The sequence below is a fragment of the Peromyscus californicus genome, unplaced genomic scaffold (assembly GCF_007827085.1).
Source record: "Peromyscus californicus insignis strain IS unplaced genomic scaffold, ASM782708v3 Scaffold_21__1_contigs__length_65335640, whole genome shotgun sequence".
In the NCBI taxonomy this organism is placed as follows: domain Eukaryota; kingdom Metazoa; phylum Chordata; class Mammalia; order Rodentia; family Cricetidae; genus Peromyscus; species Peromyscus californicus.
In genome coordinates, this window is record NW_026294514.1 from 55,560,576 (window position 1) to 55,587,123 (window position 26,548).

Consider the following 26,548-nt stretch of genomic DNA (forward strand, 5'->3'; position numbering starts at 1 on the left):
TCTTCAGAGATGCCCCCACAAAACTTGTAGGCAGGGAACTTCTAACAAACCCCTTTAAGACCAAGGAGCCCCAAAGCTGCATGGTGCCTCTGGCTGTATGCCTGGGTGAGGTCTACACATGGGTGGATTGTGTACACAGGGCCAGGCATTGGGCTGATATAGGTGTGGGACTATGGGTTGTGTGGTACCCTGCTCAGGAGGAGCTGCCCACCCCCTGCCCCTGACGCACTGTTTGTATCTCACCCGTGGTCTCATAGTCCAAGGGACCCTGCTGGCCTGCAGCTCCCCCACAACCCACCTGGCCTCCAGCTCACGCAGACTCCGCTCACTCTTCTGGGCCAGCTCGGCTTTCTGCTCTGCCCTCAGCAGGAGGCTTCTCCGCAGCTCTGCATTTGTGACCTCCAGCTTCTGGGTCTCCGCATCCCGAATGTCTGCCTTTGCTCTTAGCTCCTTCATGGTTGACTCCAGGGCTACTTTCTCCCTGGGAGCAGGAACAAGGGCAGAGGCAGCCTCAAGCCATGCTTCAGGAGAGAAGCACCTGAGGCCATCAAGACTCACTGTACTGGGAAGGGTGGCCAGGGGTGAGTGAGTATGGATCAGTAGGAACAGGGGGGTATGTGTCAGTAGGGGTAGTGTGGGTACAGGTCCTCAGGGGCCTCAAAGGCAGATGGAGTCCAGGGAGGCACAGGAAGAAGAGTTAATACTGTGACCCAAAGCCTCAGGTCTTCGCAAGGTGGCTGAGATGAGGTGGCCACTGCCTGGCTTGACCAGCCTTCGCCTTCCCTTGTAAGAGCTTAAGGCCCAGCTCTCTGCCACAGAAGCCAAGCCTGGGCAGTCATCACAGACCTCTCTCTGCCACACAGTTAATGTCCACCACGTCCTTGCAAACCTCCACCACAGGAGGGACACCTCCCTGGCCACGGTCTCCCTGCTCTGTCCCTCAACCCTCAGGTGCACACACTCTGTGGGTCCTGAAGCCCCTGTGCAGCGGCTCTGCGGCTCTGGGTGCTTCTCCCCGTGCCTCCTACCCTGTGCACAGCCACGCCTCGTCGTCGTTCAGCTGGGTCCCTGAATGTTAGCCTCTCTCCTCTCACCCTGTCCTCTGAATAGCGGATCCTATTTCCCGAAGGGCTTTTGAATCTGACACTGCATGGGCTCACTGTGTCCTGCTGAAATCCCCCCAGCATTCCCCTGCCACCTCTGCTCTGCTCCTGCCTCCCCCAGACACTCCATCCCATGTGGCCTTGTGTGCCCTCTGAATTTTGGAGAAGTGGATAGTCCTTCTGTGACATGGTCCTGCCTGCCCAACAGGCTCACCAAAGACTCCCTATGGACTGCCACACAGCACTGCCTCCCTCTGGGAAGGCCTCCCTGCCCTCCTTGAGTTTATTACTGCTGCCTTTGGATTTCTGCCCACTCCTGTGCAAGGCTGCCCTGACATGCCCACCCCTGTGCCCTCCTGCTCTGTGTCTCTCCAGGATAGGACTGATTCATACTCATTTTGTGCGCCGAAGCACCCAGAATATGTATAGGCTGCTTGGAGGAGCTGTGAAGGATGTGTGGTCTGTCCCCAAACCATGGGGTCAGGGGGACAAGGGGTCATAGCTGTCTCCGCTCCCTGGGACATTGCACACCTCCTTCAGGAAGATTCCCAGATCCATGGCTGACACCTGGCTCTTACTCAGCCTGCATCCAGTAGATCCCAGAGATTCCCTGTACACTCGGTGGCCCTGATTCTTGCCAGCCCCAGGTTAAAGAGTCACGTGTAGAAAGTATCTAGAACTCTATGGTAGCTGCAAAGGAGCCATGGAACCCACAGGGTATGTGGGAAGTGGGGTTCTTTTGGCCATGGTGAAGGGTCACTGGTAGGGGGAGGTCACCTAGAGGGGAGTCGGGAGCAGGGGTGGTAGAAGAGCAGAGCCTGATGAGGCCAGAGCTTCTGGGGATAGGATATGGGGCTGGCCCTGCAGAGAGCTAGGGCATGTGCAAATGATGCCTTTGCTTTTTAGCAAAGGGAAACCCAGGTCAGGTACAGCATAGGAGCACAGCAAAGGGAGAGGAGCAACTCAATCCAGGCAAAAGGGGGTGCAGAGTGACGGGCAGCCTGGCCCCTAGAAGGTCTTATCTGGAGATGGGGCCTTTTCCTGTTCCTGCTGTGAGGTCTCACAGAGGACAGCTGCACAGTGCTGCCCCGTCCTGCCCCGCTGCTTCCGTCACCTTTCCAGGAGATGGATAGATGCCTGGCTGTGCTGTGCCTCCTGCCTTTGGGCCTCCAGCTGGCCCAAGAGATCCTCATGCTCCCGTGCCCTGTCCTGCAGAAGCCTTTGTGAGGCCCGCAGCTCCTGCCGATACCCAGACAGCTGCTCCCGGAGCCTGGCTACTTCCTCTTGGGAGGACTCCAGCCTGAGATGCAGCTCCTGCCGGGGTCATGGAACCCACAGTGAGCATCAGCAGCCATCCAGAGCACCTCAGTTCTTCCAGAAGTGCCCCTGGCACATGAAGTTCCTTCCCAGGCTGTGGAGCTCAGGTACAGGCTCCATGGAGACCCAGCCACCAACACCCCCCAGGGAAGGCTGTGGAAAGTTCCCACACCCAGCTGGGCAAGGTTTGTGACCCCGGTGGCCCTGTGGGCCATGGTCACACACCTGCTCCCTCTGCTGACGCCTCTCAATGGCTGCCTTCACGGCCTGCAGTGCAGGGTCCAGGCTGGCTGGAGGGCTGGTCCGTGTTGGGGACAAATGCCAGTGGGGTGATAGAGAACGTGGGGGGCTCCTCAGTTGGCCCGGTAGCTCCCTGACTTCACCACTGCTGCTCCTGGTCAACTCTGGACACACTACATCTGCCTGGGCCACCTTCAAGTCACAGAGAGAGAGAGAGAGAGAGAGAGAGAGAGAGAGAGAGAGAGAGCAGAGGGAAGAGTGCAGGGCCACGATTAAACAGGACCTTCTTCTCATGAGGACCAACTAGAACCAGTGTCCCCACAGGTCTTCTGCATCCAGGAAGGACATCAGGCAGGACCATACCTCCTTGATGCTGGCCAGGACATGGTGCAGTACTTCCAGCTCATCCCTCAGTTCGTCAGCAACCAGCTGGCCCCCACTGCGCCGGGATTTCTGTGGACAGAGACTCCTGAGCCAGGCAGACATGCACCCATGGCAAAGCACCCCATTCCCCACCCCACAAACCAGTCTCTGGATGTCCGCCTTGAGTGTCAGGATGGCTCTCTCCCCTTCTTCTTTCTGCTCAGAGAGCTTCTCTACCAGCAGTGTCTGCTCTGAAAGTCTGGAGAGAGATGAGGGTGATGATGAGGGGCCCTGTGCGTGCTGTGGGCCATCAGGATGCCTCCCTATGGGACGGCCTCCCTACAGTGCTGAGGCTATACCTCGGTCCACGTCCCGACTGCATACCTTCTCTGCTACAGAACTCTGATGACTCCCACTATCTTGGGAGTAAAACAACAATTCCAAGCTCAGCCGTCATGGCTCATGCTCTCATTCCAACTCAGATCTGCAGCCCCATGTCGGAATGCTGGGTGTGATCACCCGGGAAGCTGGCGCTGCTCTCTCCACCTCACCTCAAGTCCGTGCCTCTGGGGCATCCCTGCACCAGCCACCCAGAGCCCAAGGCCCACCTGGCTTGTAGCGCCACCTTCTCAGCAGCCCAGTGGCCCTGCAGCTGCAGCATTTCCCTGGCCTGCTCCCTCAGCCTCTGCTCCAGGTCACTGGTCTTGCTGCTGGCTGAGAGCTGCAGGTGGGAGTCGAGGCTCAGGCAGGCCACATGCAAGCGTTGGGCCGTCCGGGCCATGTCTGCCTGAGCATCAGTGAGAGCCCTGCAATACACGAGTAGTACCTTGGCTGAGCCGCATGACCTTGCTGTGAGCTTGGGGCCCAGGATGCTGCAAGCCAGACCTCAGAGGGAGAGGCAGGTCACATGAACAACGACCATTTTCAGGAGAAGCCCTACTCTATGCTGTGCGGTAGCTTATATGTCGTAGAATGGTGAAGATAAGAGCCAAGGAAGAGTGAGCAGGGATGGGCCTGACCAGAAATGACAACCTTGAGTAAGACACTGGCCTCTGGGTTTTTATCTCCTCCTGTGTAAATGGGGGTGCAATTACATCGAGGGCCACTGGGCATGCACAGGACAGATGCCCATGAGATGCCCAGAAAGGACTAGATGGATCTCTGAAACCTGAAGGCCACTGTTCACCGTCCATACAAGTGCCAATGCCCTGCTCTCCTCCTCCTTTTTCTCCACTTCCTCCCTCCTCCCTAGCTCTCCACCTTCCCACAGGGCAGCCAGAGTCAGCATAATTGCAGCCCAGGAGGAACCAGTCTTACCACTTAGGAGCCACGAGGTGGGCACTTCTGCTTACCTCTCAGTGGAAGCCCGAAGCTCAGCCAGGTGTGTCTGCAGAGCCTTGGCTTGTCTCCACAGCGGAAGGATATCCCGAGGCTCTCTCAGGCCCAACCTTTGGGTCTGGTAACAGGAGGTTGTGCTTACTTGGGCCATGTACCTTTCCTCTCTCCTACCACCCCACCATGGGCTGGAAGGGGAACCTGTATCACCTATTAGGTATCCAAGCCTCATATCCATCCCACGGGCTTCCCGACCCCACATGAGAGACACTTCCATGCCCTCCTACCATAGCAGTAGGGAGTGTTGTTCCCACAGAGGGCAGGGCGCCCGAGAATCAGGCCTCCCCAGAACAGAAAGGCTTTCCTAGGAGCTGGTGCTGCCCCTCTGAGGGAGGGGCTGCTCCTCTGTCCCCTCAGTGCCATGGGAGGTCTCACGCTAGGGGGCTCTCCAAGATGTGCAGGACCCCCACAGATAGTGTAGCAGCAGCAGAGGAGCCAGGAGGAAGGAGGCTGGTGACGGTCACGTGACATTGCCAATCATAACACGGGCCCACAGCCTTTGGGAACAGTGGGGCCCAGAAGGCTCTTGGGGTCTATTTGATACCTTTCCTATCATCACACCCCACTGTGTCCTGTATGCTGGCCTCTGGGACCCACAGGGTTCCCTGTACCAATTGCTTTCCTATCGCTTCTTGCTGGTCCCTGCACAATTTTAGCTCTACCCAAGGCTCTTCAGCATGGCTTTCCAATGGACACACTCTCCTTATGCCTGTCAAAAAGCCACACTTCTTCTTGTATAAGGCCATTCCTGACTCTTAAGCAGACCCTGTGTCTGAGCCCTCTGTGGGCCCTGGTCCCAGGACCATGTGTCTGTACACCTTGGGACACAGCAAGGGACACTTGACGTCACATCCCAAGGGTGAGACATCTTAGCTCCTGTCTCATGGGAGCATGAAATTCTAGACCTTTTCCTCTTCTTGACAAGGCTGAGTGGACTAGCCCAGGGAGAGCGCACAGCCAGGACATTTCGCGCAGGTGAGGAACCCCAGCACCATGCAACTTCTTTCTAAAAGGAGCAACTTGAGCATCAGTTTCTTTACTCTGGAGAGCTGAGCAATGCCCAAAGTGGGGGTCTTCTCAAACATGGAGGAGATCCCAAAGCTGCACTCAACACACTGAAGGTGGGGACTAGAGAATGAACAAGAATACCTCTGACACACCACAAGCACATGCTTACACTTCCATCCTACTCTCATATACTAACACTCACCTAGAGCCACAGACATGCAGATTCACACGCACACAAACACCAAAGAAACACCACACTCCAACACACTATACTCACACAGCTCTCACACACTCACATATCCTTATACACTCAGACTGTCACTCACCACAATGGACTCCCACATGCACACATACCACACTCCCACACTCCCACACATGCACACATACACAATACATTTATGTCTTCACATATACACACCACTCACATCTATATAGGCTTGCACACACCCCCCCCCCCACACACACACACACTGTCTTGCAGAGAAACAGCCTGTCTAGAATGTTAGAGCTGAACAAAAGCAACAGCTCTTCCCTGTGCCTGGAACCACGATGAAACATCATGTAGCCTAAATGCACACCACCTAGGTTTTCACAAACACAGAAGCTGAAAGCCTACTGCAGTGTGGTTCAAAGACTAAGGGAGCCTCTAGCTACCCATCAAAAGCAGTTGAAAATCCTTTCTGAAAAACTCCTGCATTCACCCCACTTTCAAGGAATTTTTGCAAAGTTCCAAGGGAAATAACCAGCTCCCTGATAAAGAATAAGAGATTACCAATGGCACAAGGAGACAGTGCATGGTGATCGGGAGTCAGCAGAAACACGGGATCAGAGTTTGGAGGACTGCAGGTGGTGGAACATAGACCCCGAGCACAAGCTAGCTGCTTAGGATACACACCAACCAAGGAGTGGAATACTTAGAAAAGACTCAATCTATTCTCCTGAAGATGAAAAAACCTGCTATTTGTAATTCCAGTCAAGGAGGCAGAGTCCGAGATGATTAGAAGTCAGAAGCAATAATGATGAACAAGAACACAAGACTGGGCCGGACATTGGTATTGCACGCCTTTAATCCCAGCACTCAGGAGGCAGAGGCAGGCGGATCTCTGTGAGTTCGAGGTCAGCCTGGTCTACAGAGCGAGCTCCAGGAAAGGCGCAAAGCTACACAGAGAAACCCTGTCTCGAAAAACCAAAAAGAACACAAGACTGAAGAAATTAGCCTGGCTCAGGGTAAGAGAGGAAAAGTAACTCAGAATGACTTTGAGCACTGGAGATGGTGTAAGTTGGCACCGACACCTTGTTGGCATGAGAAGAGGGAGAGGTGGGCATAGGCAATTCTGAAAGGGTTAATGGCCCTTCCCAGTCATGAGGAAGGATGGATGCCAGATAAGCCTTAAGCAAGATAAACAGGAAGAACCCACACTGGGGTGTGTCATAGAACGCTGCAGCCTGCCAAAGCCAAAATGAGGTGGGAGAAGTCGCCAGAGCAAGGAGACCAACAGCCTTGGGTCGAGTTAGGGTCAGGGGAGGCCATAGCCTTGTGGGCTGCAGCAAAGAGTCCAGAGGCAGGGCCCTGCACAGGCCTGAGAGGAAGGACCATGATGAGCAAAGCCAAGGTGACTGTGGACACTGTTTGTATAGCTTTGTTTGGTGGAAGCCACTCGGGTGGGTGGCATGGTAGACAGGGCAATGGCTGTCATCTGCCTCAGCAAGCCTGTGTCCAGATCTCCTGGGATGACAGGCCCAGCTCTCTGGTGACACTCTATGAGACAGTGCATCCCCCCCCACACACCTTAGCTGACACCGATACCCTCTTGTCTCCTGCAGAGGCGGTGACAACAGGTGTGTCTGTTGTAGCTGCCACCAGGAATGACAGGTGTGGGGCAGGGGTCTCTGTGGTTGCCTGTCCTGACCTCTGAGGGGAGGGCAGTGATGGCCTCTCTGAGATGGATTTGTTTGAAGGGACATACGTGGACCCAGGCCCAGGGGTCTCCCTCAGCTCCTGCTTTCATATGGAGAGAGCATATTCTTCAAGTGGCTTCAGAAAGGGAATCTTGCCACTGGTGTGTGCAGGACGCTTGGAGGTGCATTCAGACCCCTTTGGGGCCGGGCTGTCAAGGGGCTATTTTAGCTTCAGTTGTATAGGCCACACCCTTCTCTGGAGGTCCCAAGACCAGACCTAGACATCTCCCAAGGCTTGTAACATTGTTCCCTGATGCTTTGAGTGAGCAGACTGTGGGTCTCTGACCAGGAGCTTAAGAAGAGCCATGAGACCCAGGTCCTTTGAGCAGCCTTTCTGTGCGGCCAACAGTGTCACACATCAGAGCCAAGAATGGCCCAAGAACCATCCAGTCTTATTCTCTTTTCCCCCATGACACAGGCTGCTGTGACCAAGCAAAATGGATGGTGAGGCCTCCCACCAGGAGGGGCTGCATGGAGCCAGCATCCGCCTTCCTGATCCTTGCTGCCCCACCTACCATCATTAGCTGCAGCCACCAAGTTAGACATGCAGAAGCAGGGACAGGGTGTGGGGGCACCTCTCTCTTGGGTCAGTGACATACCTCCCGCAGCTCCAGCTTGCCCTGCAGGCGGAGCAAGCTGTGTGTTGTCCTGGCCAGCTCCCTGGCCAATGTGTCATTGGCCTTCTGCATGTGCTCCAGCTGTCCCCGCAGGAGGCTGTTTACTTGGGAGAGGCCCATGCTCCTAGATGGACAAAACCCACAGCTTCATGCACGGTGACTTCCTAAAGAAGCACACAGAGTCCAGGGGGCCTAAACCAAGGAGGTCTAAATGGTGCCCTGAGACTCCTGAACTCAGCTCAGGTGCATAGCCCCTCCCCCTCCCCCGCTGTGCTCCCAGGCAGCACTGACCACCTGCAATGAGCCCCACACAGAGCCAGCATCAGAAGGAACCCCCAGGACCAGCTCCACATCATCTTTCCTTCCTGAGAATCCTGTTCTCCCAAGCTCTCCCTCACTCCTAGCCACTCCTCTGCCTGAAAGAAATTTGCAGGGTACAGGAGGCTCAAAGGGAGCCTTAGAGGGAGGGGCAGGCTGGCAGGAGCTGGGCACCTCTGGGAGATGCTAGCCATCCTGTCAGCTTTTCAGGCATCAGGCTCCCCAGGGGCTTTTCTTTCCCCTCAAAATGGGTTTTCAAAATGCTTTTCAGCATTTTCTCCGTTCGTTCGCCAGATTCCTGGAGGATAAGCCAACCACAGGATGTTAGTGAGGCGAGCTCTGCTCAAGTGGGGCTCTAGGGCCGTTTCTGGGACTGGGGTGGGGTGCATTCTTGCCAAGTACGAACAAAAGGGCCTGTTGACAACAGAGAGGCTTGAAGCCAAAAGTTCGGGGGTTGTGGTTGGGGTGGTATGGAGAGCTAGGGAAGGGGCATCCAGGATTGTGTGTGCCCATGGCTCGTGGTGGACTGTGGTAACCCACCAGCAGGGATGGCCAGGCAGTACCCTGAGCAGGCATCCTGGCATCGCACTCAGGGGATGGGGTCAGGGAGCCCTTGGCAACAGCTGTGCCTTGGGAGGCTGCCCATAGGCCCAAACCTAATCCTCACAGGGAGGGAGCAGATTCACCCTCAGTTGCTCCGGGCTAGACATGGATGCTCCCACGTCCAGGGTGTGGGGATATATACTGAGGAGTGTGGGCAGAGGACAAGGCCATCTCTGATGCCAGCTCTCACTTGTAGGTGGCCTCTCCTAAGAGACCTGATTCCCAACTCTGGGATATTATGGCTTCAAGTCTCTCTGATGGCTTTGCTTCTTGTACTCAGAATAAAGATAATCACTATGGAGGAGTCTCACTCACCCAGCAGTGATAAGGGAGCTTTCAGCTCTGCACTATCAGTCCCCTGGCAGGGAAAGGGAACCTGTTGCCCACTCTTCAGACTACCCTCCCTCTCCCTTCTCACACTCCCTGGCTCCGAGGAGTGAGAAATTGTATGCGAGGATATGGGAGTAGTCTCCAATGGAAGGTAAGGGAGAACAGCATGGTACCCAGCTCTGCTTGCTACTGGCTCTTCCTTCCCAGGGTCCTTCCCCTGCGCCCATTTTCCACAGGCAAAGTTAACTCAGAATAGCTTCGATTGGCTGACCAATAGCTGTGAGGCACAGTAGGGTCTGCCCGCTTTGGGGAGATGACCGCACTCCTGCAACCCTGACAGCCTGTCCATTGGACCTCACCTCTGCTGCGAGGCCTCCAGCCGGCTAAGTGCCTCCTCCAAGTCCATGCTATGCTCCAGCTCTGACTTCCGAAGCCGGGCCTCAGTGGTATCCAGGCGGGCCTGCAGCTAGGAAGGAGTGTAAGCCCACCTGGTCCACCCCTCTCTAGTCAGCCAGGTAGGGCATCTTTGACATAAAGCCCACTCTGGGCAGAGTCAGGGTACAGGGCTTCCCAGGAGCCTGTTCATACCCTGCTTCTCTGTCTGTCCCGCCCACAGAGGAGGGGGCGGGGAAGCATGCTGGTTGAGCGGAAGATGCTTGGATACTATTAGGCCTGGGAATCCTATAGGAGTGGTTGGAGGCAGGGCTCTGGAGGTCCCTGGAGACACTTCACTTCCAGGTTAGTAAACTGAGGCCCTGGTGGCCCTGGTGTCTGGGGCAGTCCAGCTTTTAGCATAGGGCTGGGTGGACAGCTGAAAAGCAGGCTCTGCCATGCCTCCATGGGGCATGCATCTGACTCTTCTGGCCTGGCCTATTTCCCAAGCTGCATCTCCCCTCTCAACTCTCATCCTTAGCAGGTGGGAACTAACTCACATGGGTGCCAAGTCCCCTTGCTACCAACACAGAGCATTATCCCAAGGGGTTAGGAACGGAGGCTGGGAACCATGGGGGAGTCAGGAAGGCACAGCCAAGGCCTACTGCCCAGAGCCACTCGGCCGTTACAGTGGGGATCTGAACCCAGAGCCTAGGAAGTCACAGGGTCAGGAAGTTCTGGGAGGAAGGTACAAAGAGCAGTGGGGAATGGAGATGGGACACAGGAGTGGCCGGTGGCCAAGGACCTATTTCTCAGCCACCAGCAGTGTGACAGTTGGGATCAGAGGACTTCAATTATAAGGGATTGTAGTGTCATCTGGGGAGGACATGCTGGACACCCCTCACCCGGTTCCACCTGTGTGCTGGGAAGTAGTTTGGGGCAGGGTCTCCTGGCACCCCCAGCTAGCGGGCTGCGAGCTGAGTTCTGGCTCATAGCTTATTAGTTTACTCCTCTTTGGAAGGACTTCTGCAGCGTCTATTCCCTGAAGTCCATTCCCAACATCTCCCGCCCCGTGCTAGGAAGATCTCTGTCCCCAGAATGCACCACGGCAGAGGCTTACAGGAAGAGCAGCCTCAGGGAGCTCCTGAGCCAGACCACGATAAGGGGGTCCTCACAGTCTTTCTTAGAGGGACTCTTGGGGTGGGGGGCTAAAGGAAACAGCATTTCCCATATAGGGTAGTTTGGTGGAAAAGGGTATCAGAGAACTGGGACCATTGGCAGGGGGGCACCTTAGGGCTACTGTGGTTGTACCAGGAGGCATAGCCGAGGTATGGCCAAACATGGCCAAACCTCTGGCTTTGCACGGGTTTCTCTACATGCCATAGAAAGAGCAGATTCAGGCCAGGACTGGGCCTGGGCATGGTTGTATGGCCTTAGGACAGTGGTTCTCAATTTTCCAAATGCTGCCATTCTTTGATTCAGTTCCTCATGTTGTGGTGGCCCTCAACCACAAACGATTTCATTGATATTTCATAACTGTAATTTTGTTGCTGTTATGAATCATAATGTAAATATATGAAATGCAATATATCTGATATGCGACCCCCAAAGGGGGTCACAAGAACCCTTGCCTTAGGAGAACACTAGCCAGAGCCGAGCCTGAGTTTCCTCCTCTGTCCTGTACTCAGGCTGGGTCCACAGACGGCCTGGGGGTTGATGCTGGGGACTCGGAGCCCCACACAGCATGCACTGTTCTCCCTTATCTTGTGCCTATCCTGCCCAGGTATGCTTCTGAAGCTCTCATGACTTGGAGAGAATAATGCATGAAAAGGGCCCTGGCCTGGAAAATGTCTTAATTTTTCTGCCTGGGTTTCTCTATCTTCATAGAAAAGACATTCCCTAGCCCACAGGCATCCTCCCCCAAAACCTCTGGCTGCAGCCTATACCTCAGAGTCACCCCTCACGTCTCCCATCCTGAGGCCTGCCTGGCAGGCACAAGGTGCACATGAGAAAGGCATGGGCTGGAGCAGAGCTGTTTGCCCACAGGCTTTGCCTGGGGTCTGGGGCCAGGCCTCCCTGGCTTTCTCCTCTGTTCAGAAGCTGGCTTTGTGATTACGATTGACAAAGTCCTGAGACCAACGGGTCATCACTGACCAGGCCACTCCACAGGGCTCCTGGAGCAGATGAGAGACATGCATCTGAAGGGGCTGTCTCTTGCTTCACCTGCTAGCCTCCATCTATCTGTTGCCCATGGTCCTGAGATTGGCTAATGGCCTTGCAATTATAATCACCGGTTCTGGGGAGTGATCTCTAATAGGGGCTAGTCTGTGAGCACTGGCCTGCAGGTACCAGCTACACACTTACCCTCTGGCTGACCATATGACACCTGCTAGCCAGTTCCTCCCTCTCAGCATCTGCCTGAGCCAGCAGATCCTCCAAGCGGGCCAGCTCCTCTTGCAGGAGTTCACTCTCCTCCTGTGCGTGGGTTGCAGTAGCTGGCAGCTCCCGCAGTCCTGTGGTGAACATAGCATTCAAATCAGGCCAGGGCCCTACCCAAACATCCCACTGCTACATCTGTACCAACAGGAAAGGGCTTCCATGAGAAAACTCACTTCCTCTCCTGTTCCTGAGCACCCACCTACCTTTATTACCCTTGACAAACATCTTTAACCCCCTTAGACTAATGGCCCCTGCCAATCAAAGCGTGTGCGGGGGACACTGGGGACAACCCGTCGTGTCTAGGTCCTGAGCAGTAGTGGGCTGCTGCTTCGGGGTAGCAGGACCCTGCCCACAGTAAGGTTGCCTTCCAAATATGCAGAGGTTTTTCTCTGTCCTTTCCATGCACCCAGCAGTAGCCCGGGGCCATTAGAAGATTAGACAGACCCTTATGACACAAAGCGGTCATCAAGACCCCTGCAGAAGGGACGCATGAGCTCAACTGGGGTCAGAGAGCCTGACTCCTATTTGGCCTCCATGCAGGGATGGATTCCTTGGAGCCTGTTCCTGAAGTGTGATAATAAGAAAGTTGTGTGCATGGGGCTGGACGAAGGGCGAAGACAAAGCTCAGGATGTCTGTGCTCAACCTAAACCCAAAATGTCAACCTTTAGGATTTTCACTCTGGTGGGAAAAAAAAGCGACGACGGATAAAATCAAGACACAACGGCTTAACTGTCACAGCACAGAGGTCAGCTCCATACAGCATCGATAATAGCCTCGTAGCTATCTGCATGACCCCTGGGGACCCAGTGAGGAGAGTGTGGTCGGGAAAAATGGGGCCAGGAGAGTCTGGGATGGGCAGTAAGGGCCACAGATAGTCCTAATGATGTGGCTCCCTAAGGCCAGACTCCAGTGTGCTGCTCTGACCCCCCCTGCCCCCCCCCGTACCTGAGTAGCTTTAGCACCCTCACCTGGGAGTGGTTCCTCCACCAGGCTGCCTGACACAATCTCTCGGATGCGGGCTGGTACAGGGGTGGGTAAGGCGCGCTGACCTTCCCCACGCACAGTCAGTGCCCGGTCTTCCCTGTTGGCCATGGGGCTCAGGATGGTGTCCTCCAACTTCTGAAAAACACCCCAGAGCTCTGGTTCTTGCAGGCCCTGGACAACTTGCAGGCACCTCACACCAGTTCACTGGTATCAGTGGGAGCCATCACACGGTCACTTCAACGTAGCAAAGAGTCCCAGAGATAGCAAAGTGGGGCCAGGCTGGTCACTCAAGGCACATGCCTCAGTCTCCCCACCTGTGGGGTGGGATTTTGCCAGTTGCAGGCTGAGCTTTGGCAGAAATGAGGAAACCAAGAAAACGGCTATTTGAGAGGATTCCTAGCCGAGGTCAGCACAACTCACCTCTAAGCCTTTTCCAACGCTAAGGAGGCTGGGCTAAGTCCTAGGCCGATTCTTCATGTCAGCCTCTCTGGGATGTCAGGAGCAGGTGGCCACAGAAAGACACCCAGCCTCCTGCCCCACCTGGAGCAGTTAGTCTCAGGTGCACAGTAGAGATGGGGAGGCTCCCGAACCCCACCCAGTGATCCCAGGCCTGGGGATTACATGTAAAAGGATCGAGAGTCCACCCCCTGTTCTGAGAGGCCCATCCATCATAAGGGGTGTGTGGGGCCCTGTGAGGCAAGACAGGCACAAGGTGACATCAGTGAGGACTCAAGGACTAGCAAGGTCAGCGGGGTCATGCTAGTTTTTAAAATGTCTCCCTCGGGCTACCCTAGAAGGTAGCTAGTGTGGCCTACTTCCCTAGTGGGTTCTGGAGCTGCTGAGCTCTCAGGAGAGAAACCACACAGGCCCAAAGTAAGCATAAAGTCCAGGGGTCCCGGTGAGACAGAGCAGAGGGACCTGGCCCTCTGTGAGGGCATCTAATGAGGAGTAAGCACCTTCAAACGTTACGAATGCTAAGGATGACGATAGGGTCTTTATCGTAAGCACTCTTTCATGGTTTCCTTCAAACAAGCTAGGCTGCTGGGGGCTGGGAGATTTTGACTTCAACAATAGTCACTCTTCCCTTGTGCCTAGCTGCCTTGAGCAGAGAACCGTTAAATTACCAACCCCATTCTTGGCAACCAACTGGACTGTTATCATGGTAGCCTGGCTGCTATGAACATTCCATGAACATCTCCACGAGGCTACCCCGCCCCCATAGGTGCTGGGAGCATCCCAAGCTGGGATGCTGGGGCTGCAAGCCCTGTTTTAGAGGACTACTCCAGATAACCTGCATCAACTCGAGGGAACTTCACTTGGGGCAGGACAGCCTCGGGAACTCCAGAGGATACCGTGTACTCTGTAGGGGTTATCACTCCAACTCAAGGGTGGGCGCTTTCTCTAGGAACTCAACAGAAAGCGTGAAGCTTGTGCTTGGCTGACCACAAGTGTGGGGTGCCCTGTCCAGCGCCTAAGCAGCTTGCCGGTCACTCTTTTCAGGTTAAAGCCCTCTCCTGTGTTCAGCACTCTGGTGCCACAAGATCAGAGCCAAGAAAAAGCTCATTCCAAATGGGTTCTTGGCCCATGTTGTGGTCTTTATCATGAGCGACATAGGCTGGACTGGTTGAATGAATTATAGGCAAGACCCCAAGCTTCCAAGTCTTAGCGAAAGTAGAAGCAGCTACTTTGAAGGGTACCAGGAGCCAAGAGCCAAGAGCCCAGACACTGAAGCTATGAGCTATTATATAACACCCATCTTGACAGCTGACGTATTCGAGAGAGCAACTGAGGGCAGAAACTGTGAGAAATTAAGAAAGGTGACAGGGAAGCCAAAACTCAGTGAAGAGCCCAAGGGCAGGGCCTAGACTATGGGGACTGCAAGCCCCAGAGGAATCTGGGAGGGCTGCTGAGGGTTCTAGAGGTAAGTCTGGGTACCTAGAACCGAGGACACGAACAGGTGCTCTGGGCCCAGAGCAATCTAGACCTCTGTCTCCAGCACCTATGGCAATAAGCTTCTGACTGTGAAGGCTTGGAGCCAGAAACCTCTGGTCCCAAGGCTTAGTGCTGTGAGCCTCTAAACCTCTAAAACTGAAGGTCATCAACACCACGGGGACAGCTTCTTGTCTACCTATGACTCCTACCTAGGTCTTTGGGCTCCCAGATTTCTCAGCAACATTTTGTTGGGGGAGGGGAGGCACATGTTTCAGGGGAAGGAATGGACCTGGGACTGAGACCTTGTCAGGTCCGGTGGACGGACTTGTTCTGTGTCAGCTGGAAACTTCCGGATATGGGACAGGCAGACAATATGACGGGGATTAAGAACAGCCCACAGTGGCCCACCTGCTCTGTGCATGAAGGATGTTTGAGTTAAAGGCAGTGGGCTAATGACTGGTGATTGACGTCGCCCCCCCCCCCCCCACACACACACCAGAGCTTCCCAGGGCAGCAGCCACAGTGGGACCCCTCAACCTCCTGACTTCCATCTTCCAGCTCTCACTGATGACTCCAGTCTGGAGCCCTCCTGGTTCTGACTCTCAGGCCGGCGCTCGTGGGGAGTCCCTGCTTCTCCAAGCACCCCACCTTCCCTACCCATTCCTCCTCTTGACTGTAGCCAGGACTCTTTTCACTCTGAATCCTGAATGTCTCCGTGGAGAAAAACCACAGCCTTCACCTAGTCCTCCTAAATATACTGCCCCCGCCCCCTTTCCAAGACAGAGTTTCTGTGTATGTAGCCCTGGCTATCCTGGAATTCGCTCTGTAGGCCAAGCTGGCCTCCAAAACAGAGATCTGCCTGCCTCTGTCTCCTGAGTGCTGGGATTAAAGGCCTATGCTACTGCCCAGCTGACTCCTCTCTTAGGCTAGCCAGTTTGGAGTCACCCCAATAGCCAGATTCTGCACAGCCCTGGACAGGGCCTGTTCTGGTCCCTAAGAATCCTGCAAAGGTCAGATGTTGCAAATGAGTGAGCTCAGGGCCTGGTTAGTCTGCTCCTCCAGGCTGTGCAAAGACTTACTTTCCCAAGGCTTTGCACTTACTCCCCTAGGTGGTCCTGGGAAGGTGTCCTCACTTCACTTCCCTCCAGAGGACCTCCCAGTCTCGCTCTGAGTGGGTGGTAAACAAAGTCTTCCTTGGGTGCCGCAGCTCCCCTGGTGAGGAGCAGAGCTTCGTTTGCTGCTTCTTCCCAAGACCACCACGGCCTCTCCTGCCTTTCTAAGAGTTCCGCTTGGAAGTGCCTAGCCATGGCTGCCCTGTTTTGCACAGGGGGAACCTAAAGCCTAGCGGGGTAGCAAAAGCAACCCAGGCCCCCAGATTAAAGACGTGATGCTGGCTCCATTCAGAGGTTCCCTCCAGGCCGGAAGGACCCTGCCTCCCCTCCCTCCTCTCCCCGGAGCATCAGCGGCGCCACCCGCTAACGGGAAAGCAGCGGCGCAGCACAAACTTGACTCATTCCTAACGTTTACAGAGGGTCACTTATTAGCCGGGACGTCCCGAGAGGCGCTGGGGGCGTAATAGGTTCCAGCTGTGGCCGGGTGCCTGCGATGGGTCGACGCCCAGCCAGAGCAGGAGGGGTGCGGAGGGGGAGCGGGAGGGGCGCGTCCCTGGCAGCCCGCCCTCTCCTCCCGCCTCCAGTCCCCAGCGCGCGGGAGGATTGCAAGCGAGGGCCGCCCCGCCTCCACGCAAATAACGCGGGGGAGGGGCGCGGGGCTCAGCTACATCGTGCAAGGAGGTCTGTGCTGACCCGGGCTTGGATCCCTTGAGATCTCATCTGGGACTGCCTCCTTCCCCATCCCCAACTCTGGCCCGTGGTGAGGAGTGGGGCTAGGGAAGTTTCCAGGATCCGCCCCACAGACTCTGTCCATGTTGCCACCAGTGGCCCCCGAGCCTGGGTGGGTCACCATCTCCAGGACCAGAATCTTTCCTAACCAGCCTGGTTCTTCTGGGGGAAGGCTCTAGCGGGGCAGTGGGGGTCCTGGATAGCCTCTTGCGGGGAGCCTCGGACTGTGGGAAGGACACCAAGGCTTGGCAAAAGGGACTTCCAAGGTCACTTTTCTAAAAGACCCCAGACTCAGATGAGCTGGGCCATGTTTGTTCCTTCCTATTGCTCAGTGTGCTCCTCAGCCCAACCTATGCCAAAGACCCCAGGGAGGCCACTGCCCCTGTCAGTAGCCTATGCGTCTAGATCTAGCCCTAGATGGGTCTATTTGAGACTCAGTGGGGACAAACATCATTGCCTCCCATTGTTCTGTGGTTGTGTGGAGGGAGTCCCATCTAGGGGACTGGCCTCTTTACCTCACTCTCTGGGTCAGAGCAGGACTCCCTTCTAAGAGAACTGAGGAAGGGTCCCCACTGTGCCGTAAGTGTAAGGTGCGCGTGGATATATCATACCGTGTCTGTGAAGTTATGGAGTACGAAACGCAGGGTGGTATTACAGGCCATCCTGGGTTCCAGAGCCCCAGGGGCTGTTGTTGAGTGAAGGGTGGGGTTCAGGTCTGGAAAGGAGGGAGAGTGAGCAGGAAGAAGACCTGGCACCAGCTGCCTAATAGGTTTTCTGTACCCCGATAATAGGTCGAACACTGCCCACCACCCCCTGGCCCCATGGGAATGGGAACTGCTCAGATCTTCCTTGGTAACTGGCCTCTCTATCCTGTGGCCTAGGAACCTCACACTGCATCTTTGCCCTTGCCTGGAGACTAGAATGGGGAGTTCTGGGGCTGGGGGGTTGTATCTTCCCCCATTCTGGATCTTGACTCAAACATGTTGTGATTGAGGTCAGGGGCAGGGCTCTAGCCCTTGGTATGGGGCCATATCCAGGAAAAGAGGCTATCACAAGGATGGGCTTCAGCTTGGGGCCTGTCCTATCCTCCAACCCTGCCCCACAGGCATGACCCTTGTATGTGTGTCCTTCCAGATTTGGGGTGGTAATCACCCTGAAGGGGAGTCCAGGCAACACCCGAGCACAACCCACCGGTAGGGAAGGGCGGGGGCCCCCAGAGCCCAGACTCTGAGGGGCATGGCCTTTCTCAGCTCTCAGATACTCTGCCTGGGCTGCTGTCTAGGTTGGGCAGGAGGAAGAGTCAAGTGTGTCCACTGCAGGGGGCTTCTTGAGGAGGGGTTGGGTGGCCGAATAGAGCATGCTGGGACAGGTACCCCAAGTGGTCCTAGCAGGTAACCCAGCACTCTCCTGCACTCTAGGCTGCAGGTAGAGGAGGAAACCAACCAACAAAAAGACAAAGCAAAACAAAAACAAGCAAACAAAATCCCTTAAACTCTGTCAGATATAATGGAGGCTGGTTTCCATTTTCCCAGCTGAACCACCACCAAGCAGGGGCTGCAAAGGTGAAGGTGTGAAGCTCCCACTACCCGCTAAGTCACCCCTTGGTGGACTCCCTGGGGTCCTCTTACAGTACCAGAAGCACTGGCCCATTCCCTGAAGACCTGCAGGGTCTTCCTGTGTCAGGGATGGTGTGATACAGAGACAAGGGGAGGGGTCAGTAACAGAAATGGCAAATTCATGAGCTAATTCACGGCCTCTTGCTCATCACTATAGCCACAGAAGATGGACCGTCGAGGTGCTGGTCCCAGGGGAGGGCAGAATGGATTTAAAAAGGAACTTGGCTGCTTCAGGTATGGAGAAAGGCAGGACTCAACCATGTCTTCCAAATAAAGAACTCAGCAGCAAGCCGGACGGGACCCCCAAGCCCCCGTTTAAACTCTCCGAGGGAGAGGACATTCAACAGACAAGCCCAGTGTATCTCAGGCCCTCATCTAGGCAGCAGGCAGGACAGGGCTGGGTGACAGAGGTGGAGCAGAGATCTGTCGTATATCTCAGTGCAGTGCAGTCTGGATGCTGCTAATGATTGGATGCTAATGTCTGGATGCTGAGCTCCAACAGTGCCCCCATGTGGCCCCATCCAGTAATGCAGAAGGGCTGCAGGGCCTACCCAACGTCTGGAACCGAGGCTGGGCTCAGGGGCTCCAACATGATGGACAGTAAGAGAACCTGTGACAGGGTGTGAGTTGAGGCAGATTAGGTGGGTTGAAGTTTCTTAGCACTATCCACTATCCAGGAGCAGATGTTCTAAAATCAGTTGTCTTGACTTGGAAACTGCCCTTCTCCCTCTGTGTGGGCAAGCCGGGGCTAGGCAAGTTTAGGACTGCTGACGGGGTCTGTGTTAGGGCTGAGACTCAACCCTGGGTCCTCAAACACTTATGGGGCTAGTTTTCTGGATGACCAGGTCTCTGGACAATCCTTTGCCTTGTATGCACCTGGTTGGATGACTATGGACACTCCTGCATCCCCTTGGTGAACTGGCCTGGCCAAGGGCAGGCCCGACTGGAGGCTCAGAGCACTTTGTCCTCATGCAGAGGGTTTGGTCGGTACCACTGGACTTGGTACCTGGTAATGTCTACTCCTGTGCACGACAGGCTGGCTTTATATCTGCTTTGATTGACATCCCTCACGCCCCCCCTCCCTGCAACTATACCTGCCAAGCTGGGGCATGGGCATTGCCCCTGGAGCAGAGGTTTCCGAAGCCATGAGGGGACTAGATGTTGGAGCAGGGGATGACAGTGAAGGACACAACTTATCCATCCACCCCTAGTACAAATGCTTGACATAAAACAGGCTCAGACAGGTTCTCAACACAAGTGATTGATGTTGGAATGGCCGAAGGTATGAATCACTAAGTATAAAATGACTCAGAGCAGGGAATGCTCAGCAGGATGAGGATGCTGTCTGTCTTGTCTGCCCCTATGTCCTGACACCCACACAGGCCTCCTGGGGAAGGCAGCAGGCCTGCAAAGCAGTGCAAGCAAAGGCCCAGGATAAAGAACAAGGGGTGAGGAGTAAGGAGAGGGGAGGGTGTCTAGACAGAGGAGGAAACTTGAGTGCCGTTGTCAAGGCCTGGGATGTTCTGCTGAGGAGAGTGGGGCCTGTCTCTGGACCATGGGTAAGAAAAGTCTGAGTCGAGGATGTGGCCCATCTGGTCAGTGCAGTGGCACTGGTGTCTGGACATGTGGCCTGGAGATAGTCCGTGTGTCCTTCCCTGCCTGGCATGTGATTAGCACTGTGGCCAGGCCACACTTGGGCCACTGTCAGCTCCTGTCCCTGGTGGGCCTGCACTCCTGAGACCTCACACCCTTGATCTTTGGAGTGAGGAATGCCTTTGAGAGGGGAGCGTGAGGGGAGTGGCTGGGTCCCTGGGGAGCTCCATAATGACAGAGCAGGATGAGAGCTCTGGACTGTTCTGCCTATCCCCAAGACATCTAGTGATCTAGTACTTCAGTCACCGGGGCTGTCATCAGTAGTATTTACACAGGAAGCACCCATGAGAAGCCCAATAGGGCTTGGTGTAGATGCAGGGCTGGGACAAGCGTGTACCCCAACAGGGTGCTTCAGCTCCACCTGGCATCACTCTGTGGATTTCCCTGATTGAGTCCTTTAAGTCAGGGATGTGGTGCTGGAGTGTTGAGCTGTTTTGGCAGATGACTGAGCTTGAGGAAACCTCAGATGTAGCTGGCCAGGCAGAGGGCAGAGGGCAGCCTACGATGGCGTCTGAAGTGTTTCATCCTGTGAGGCTGGGCCCCAGCACTTCCCCTGGGTAGCTGATGTTAGAACAGGGGGGACCAGAGGGTTGAAGAAGCGGTTGTCGTCAGCAGTTGAGTGAGGGAAGATGGTTCCTACAGCTACAGTCTTGCTTTAAATGCACGCATTCACAGAAGAAAGAGGGAATGTAAAACAGTGGCATCACTGAAAAATAAGGCAGGCTCCTGTAGAGTTAGACCTGGATCCCACAGTTCTTCTAGAACAGACCTGCACAAAAGTGAAACCAGAGTGGATGAGCCTGCATCCTGATGATGCTCACAGCGGTGAAGCGGCTCAGTGGTCCATGGAAGAATGACTTGGTGAGCAATGCACAGTCCGTCCATGCTGTGATTTGGGAGGACCTTGAGGACACTGCGCTAAGTGAAATAAGCTGACAGATGTTTCCATCCCTGTGAGGTTCCTAGAACTGTCAGATACACAGAGACAGAGAGCAAGCTGGTGGCTGCCATGGGCTGGGTTGGTGTATAATGGTTTCACTTGAGAAGATGAAACTGTTTGGGGCCTGGATAGTGAGAAAAGACTGACCTGTGGTGTAAGCCTGTGGGGGTGTTGTGTGGATTAATGACTGATGTGGGAGAGCTCATGCATAGAGGACAGTGCCACCCCTGGACAGGTGGTCCTGGATTGTATAAGAAAGCAGGCTGGGGCTGGAGAGATGGCTCAGCGGTTAAGAGCACTGGCTGCTCTTCCAGAGGTCCTGAGTTCAATTCCCAGCAACCACATGGTGCCTCACAACCATCTGTAATGAGATCTGGTGCCCTCTTCTGGCCTGCAAGCACGTATGTAGGCAGAACACTGTATACATAATAAATAAATAAATCTTAAAAAAAAAAAAAGAAAAAGAAAAGGAAAGCAGGCTGAGCAAGCCATTAAGAAGCATTCTCCCATGACCTCTGCATCAGTTCCTGCCTCCAGTTTCCTTCCTTGACTTCCCTGGATGCTGGACTGCAAGCTGTAAAAAGAAATAAACCCTTTCCTCCCTGGGTTGCTTTTGACCAGGGTGTTTTATCACAGCAATAGCAACCCTAACTAGGACAAGAGCCCATTAGTCCAGCACTTTCTTGTACTTAGAATGTCTTAAGTTCTGGACACTATTTTCAGACCCTTTGGGAGGGAGCGGTGGCTGCTCTCCCTGCTTGGGGTCCTATGGTATTCAAAAGACCCTTGTTCATGTGCTGCTGCTGTGGTGAGGCTGGGCCTTGTGTGGCATGGGGGTCATTTAGCTCATGGAGCTGGAGGAGTGCCTCTGCTGGGCACTGGTGAGGTGCCTGGCTGTATCCCAACATGGCAGATGCCACTGTGATGGATATACGTGTGGAAGAAAAGAGTATATGGTGTATGGAAGGAAGGAGCCAGAGAACGCAGGGGCTGGATTTGCTGCCTTTTTTTTTTTTTTAATAACAACTCATCCTGGATGGAAGTGGGGGCCAGAAAGAAGCCACCAATCCCTTCTGGGGCCAGTGCCCTATGACCTAAACACTTTCCGCTCTTCATTACCGTCACCCCCTAGACTTCCAGCTCGTGAACCCTTTGGGGGCACATTCAAACCACACCCAAACCATAGCAACAGCTTTTGCCAACAAATATGAAATTTTATAATGGACAAGTTCCCAGAAAACTAGAACTTAACCCAAAAGAAACAGTTTGAAAAGTTGTATGTTATTAAAGCCACCAAGTTGAGGGTGGGAAATCTTCCCACACTACTTCCCATCTGTCTTAGGTATACTATCAGTTCTGGGTCTGAGAGGGCTCAGGAAGCTCCATCTCCTGGTGCACCGTGAGCCCCTCATTTCTTATGTAACTTTAGGGGTCTTTGAACTCACAGTGAGCCAATGTGTGTCCCCGCCCCCTACTTGGGACCAAGCCCAAGGCTCCCAAGCCTGGACCTTGTCTCCAGTTCTAGCTCCCCAGAGGCCCTTGGGGCTGGATGCTCTGGGACACCGTACAGAGGCTGTTGGGGGAGGGTGTGCAGATCAGGCAAGGGAAAGGGAACTCTGGCCAGAGGAAGAGGGATGCCGAGGTGCTCTTCCCGGCACAGGGAGCACGTTAATGTCAAAGGCTATGCTCCTGGTCATGTAGGAGGCGTCCCCGACTCAAGCTTTGCCCTTCTCTGGGTGCCACAGTACCCTGTATGTAGCCAGAGGAACTGGAGGTCCCTAGAGTCCTGCCACTAGTCTGATACGCCTATCTGGGTATCCCATGGCGCCTTCCTGCTGCATGCTCACCTGATGTAATTGCACAGAGATCTCAATCACAGCTGTGCAAATAGCAGGTGTGGCCGGGCCGATGGAACAGTCTCACCAGTCTCTGCATGATGTTCAGGTGGCAGCTTCCCAGGGACAGTGGGATTAGGTTCGGGCAGAAGGCCCCAACACCCGTATCCAGAGAGGTTTGCATTGTTCTGGGTTTCTCCCTTAGGTCCACTGGTAAACACACAGCCACTCACTTCCTCCCTCAGGCCTCAAAGGAGCTAATCGGGTCCTTGCAGGGTGATGCGATGCACGGATGTGCTAGGCTGCGAGCATTTTGTGAGCTGAGCTGTGCGGACCAGGCTTTCTGAACCCACCATCAGCCTTGCCCTCAGAACTCAACCTGATACCCCCTCAGGCAGAGCTGGCAGAGTGGCCTCTGCAGGTGAGAGTCCCTACCCAGGACAGCCTTGTCTCGTTGCATCAACTAACTTATTTTCTAAAGTTACATTTAGTTATTTGTGTGTGGGGTTGGAGTGTGTGTGTGTGTGTGTGTGTGTGTGTGTGTGTGTGTGTGTGTGTGCCATAGTGTATGTGTGGAGGTCAGAGGACAAAGTTTGGGATTTGGATCTCTTCACCATGTGAGTCCCAGAGATCACACTCAGGTCATCAGACTTGATGGCCACTGTCTTCACCCACTGAGCCATTTCCTCCACCCCAATTGGCTTTAATACTCTGTTTGTGTCACGGTCCGTCCTCTGTGGGCAGATGTGTAGGCCTGTGCGTGCAGAGGTGCTACCGTGTCATTTAGACACTTGGCACCAACCTCTGCGGTTACTCCTCTCAGGGGACTCGATGCATTGTTTACCTCGGACCGCGTCAACCCCCTGCAGCATGGCTTCGAGGGTGTGAGAGCTGGGTTAATGGACACTCCGGGTCATCAGGTCCATCTGGGGTACACTGAGATCCCCCAGGGGATGGGGACTGCCTGGCTGGGGTGGCCGGCTGATCACAGTGCTGGGGAAGCAGAATGTGGAGGCTGAGGATGAGGGGCATCAGGGCTGGTGAGGAGGTGAGCTTGGAGGAACGGGAGGTGGCGAGGAGGACAGGGATGTGGGGATGGATGATTCCATCAGTACTGTTCTGCAAGCAAGTGCCATGAAGCTAGAAAAGAAACTTCTGTGGCTTTCAGAGTGGGCATTGGGGATACCCCCAAATTGAGGTCCTCCTTCCAGCTCAGACCCAACTGTCCCCATACCTGGCTACCAGAGCAGTGGAGTCTCTGTTCCCCACACCTTGCAGACTGCAAGCCCAGGGCTCCACAGAGGCTGGCCTTCTGAGCTGCTTTGCCAGTCTAGAGGTCTGCACTTGCCTGCTCATATTCACACTGAGCACGTGCACACGAAGAGCATGCTCCTGGGCGGTGCAGCACCTCGCCCTGCTGCGTCCTATCTAAAAGTGCTCTCAAGACCTGCTCTCCAGGGGTCACAGAGGGCAGCCACTTCACTGACCTGGATCACGGTGTCCAGCCCCAGCTGTGACTGCTCGGTGGTGTCTCCATCTTCAGGATTGCTGGAAGTGGAGCTCATCCTGGGCAAGAGCACAGAACCTCAGATCAGCAGTGCCTGGGCTCCTCAGCATGCCTCCTCCTGGAGTCTTAACTGCCCAGTACCTTCCATCTGTGTGCCTCCCCGCCCCTGTGTGCAGTACCTGGGGCCGCTATGCTGGTTTCTGCCCTGTTGAATTCTCTTGCTCCTAGACACCCAGCTGCCCCACCTTAATTGTGGAGACCACATGCCAAACAAGCCCGTGAGTGTTGCTGAGGCAACCAGGACGCTGAGGGCTGGGTTTCCCTGGAAACAGGAGTAGGGCTTGTTGTGAGGACTAAGGAACACTGTTGGCCGAAGCTGTTTCCCTGGAGACCTGGAGTGAAGCTGACCTAGGGGAGGGACCAGCCTCTTCCTAGAGCCCCCATTTACCGTCTAGAGAGACTGTTTGCTTGCTGACCACACCTCAGAGGTGCAGACCACAAGCCCATTTTCCATTCAGGGTCACAAACAGACTTGGTTAATGTGTCAAGGAACTTTACGACCAGTAGTGAGATGTGTGTCACGGATGTCTAAGGATTAGAGAGGGACAGACCTTTCCCAGGAGCCAAGGTGGCTCCATCTTCTACATCCTTCCCCCTTGGAGCCTGGCAGCTTACCCACTCTGCAGTGTGCTCTGTCGAGGCCACACAGAATTGCATCTCTCCCCAGTTATCCTCTTGGCACTGGTCTGGTTCATAATCTTATCAGTACAGAGTCTTAACCTACTTCTGAGACCTTTTGAACTCTGCCTCAACCTCGTTCTGTACATCCATTCTGTAGCCTATACATATGCATGCAGATATAGAGATATATTTACCACGTGCTATGTGGTATCCAAGTTAGTATTAGTAATTAAAATTGGAATCCAAGAATCTGCCCTCACCTTGGGCCAGGCGACCAAGGAAGGTGGAATTATATGAAAAATTTATGCTATTGAAACTGCTAAACCTGTGTCCTTACTGTTATTCAAAATTTGACATGGAAAGCATGAATGTGTTCATCTACTTTTCTGGCATGGCATGCTCATGACAAAGAGGCATCTTCAGAGTGTCCTAGGAATCAGAGGGCTGATTCTCAGGTGGGGCCACCCTGTTCCCTACTCAGGCATACCGTATGACCCCCATATTCAGTCTCTGGGTCCAAGGATGCACTCCATCATCTGACGGCCACCTTGGTCTGCCCTCCTCTGGCTTGTCTGAAAGGCCCTTGGCACTGCTCATCAGTTCTCCCCTCCCAGCCATGCACAGGGCCCTAAGATCCTGTCTTTGCATCTACCCTGGATACTGGGTTTGGCCTGGGATCTATGTGGTACATGAACGTAGCTTCTGGTCCAGGGCTGTTGGTGACAAGGAGAATCTTCATGGCAAGCCTGGAGCATGGTCCAGAGTGAGCCTTGTTAGATTGGCCACTGAGGACAGTGGGGCTCAGGAGGGCCTGGGCCAGTCCTGACCCTCCTCCTCACAGACTGGACCGTTGGGCCCAGGACCCTGAGCCTCCCGTCCTGAAGTCTTGGAGCAAGTTCCGCCATAGTTGTCAAGGACATGCTCTGGCCCTACTGTCCATCCTCCCAGCATGTGGCTGATTTTGCCCCGGTCTGTTGCCACCTGTCTGGCAGGCTGTTCAATACTCCTGTCCTCAGAGGGAGATTTCTTTTCGGAGGGGCTTTTGTCGCCATCCCTTCCTCCATACCTGGCACCTCACCAGAAACAGCCCCGGGACACAGCAAACCCCGGATTTCCAGTTCCTCAGAGGACAGTTCACAGCTGTTTGGTACTGAACATGAGCACCATCGTGGTTGGCCTCAGGCATGGATAGGCACAGACACACTGGTGGTAGTGGGAAGTGAGCCTTGGCACAGTGAGCAGGGCTGTGGTGAGTCAAAATAAGTACAGGGCACAGGGCCCACTTCCTGCGAGAGCCTCCGGGGCATGTACTTCAGACAGCAAAGGGGCTGCAACCCAGGTCAGCCCAGACTCGGTTGCCCTCGAGAGCCACTCCCTATGAGCAATGGCTGCCGCCTCTGGACCTGTGAGTTCAGCACGCGTGCAGTCCACCCTATCTCCGGGGCACAGAGTCACCAAAGGGACAGAGATGGCCACAGAGAGCAAGTCAGAGTC

The 26,548-nt window shown here is 54.7% G+C and overlaps 1 protein-coding gene across 5 annotated transcripts in view; it reads right to left on the bottom strand.

Moving 5' to 3' along the window:
• Crocc2 (ciliary rootlet coiled-coil, rootletin family member 2) overlaps positions 1–24,643 on the bottom strand; it is a 63,667-nt gene extending 39,024 nt beyond the window's left edge. For 2 of the 5 annotated variants that reach the window (XM_052750350.1, XM_052750349.1), the window contains exons 1-13: positions 24,553–24,643; positions 24,354–24,432; positions 13,034–13,184; positions 11,990–12,138; positions 9,613–9,719; positions 7,985–8,126; positions 4,376–4,479; positions 3,632–3,829; positions 3,186–3,282; positions 3,024–3,113; positions 2,646–2,852; positions 2,218–2,417; positions 299–481 (exon numbers count right to left, since the gene is read on the bottom strand). In XM_052750350.1, the coding sequence (XP_052606310.1) occupies positions 299–481; positions 2,218–2,417; positions 2,646–2,852; positions 3,024–3,113; positions 3,186–3,282; positions 3,632–3,829; positions 4,376–4,479; positions 7,985–8,126; positions 9,613–9,719; positions 11,990–12,138; positions 13,034–13,184; positions 24,354–24,432; positions 24,553–24,638 (1,793 nt within the window). In that variant the 5' untranslated portion in view covers positions 24,639–24,643. Of the gene's footprint in view, positions 1–298; positions 482–2,217; positions 2,418–2,645; positions 2,853–3,023; positions 3,283–3,631; positions 3,830–4,375; positions 4,480–7,984; positions 8,127–9,612; positions 9,720–11,989; positions 12,139–13,033; positions 13,185–24,353; positions 24,433–24,552 lie in introns of those variants that run through there. The other 3 variants (XM_052750348.1, XM_052750347.1, XM_052750351.1) reach the window with 2 other exon arrangements.
• Positions 24,644–26,548: the final 1,905 nt, after the last annotated feature.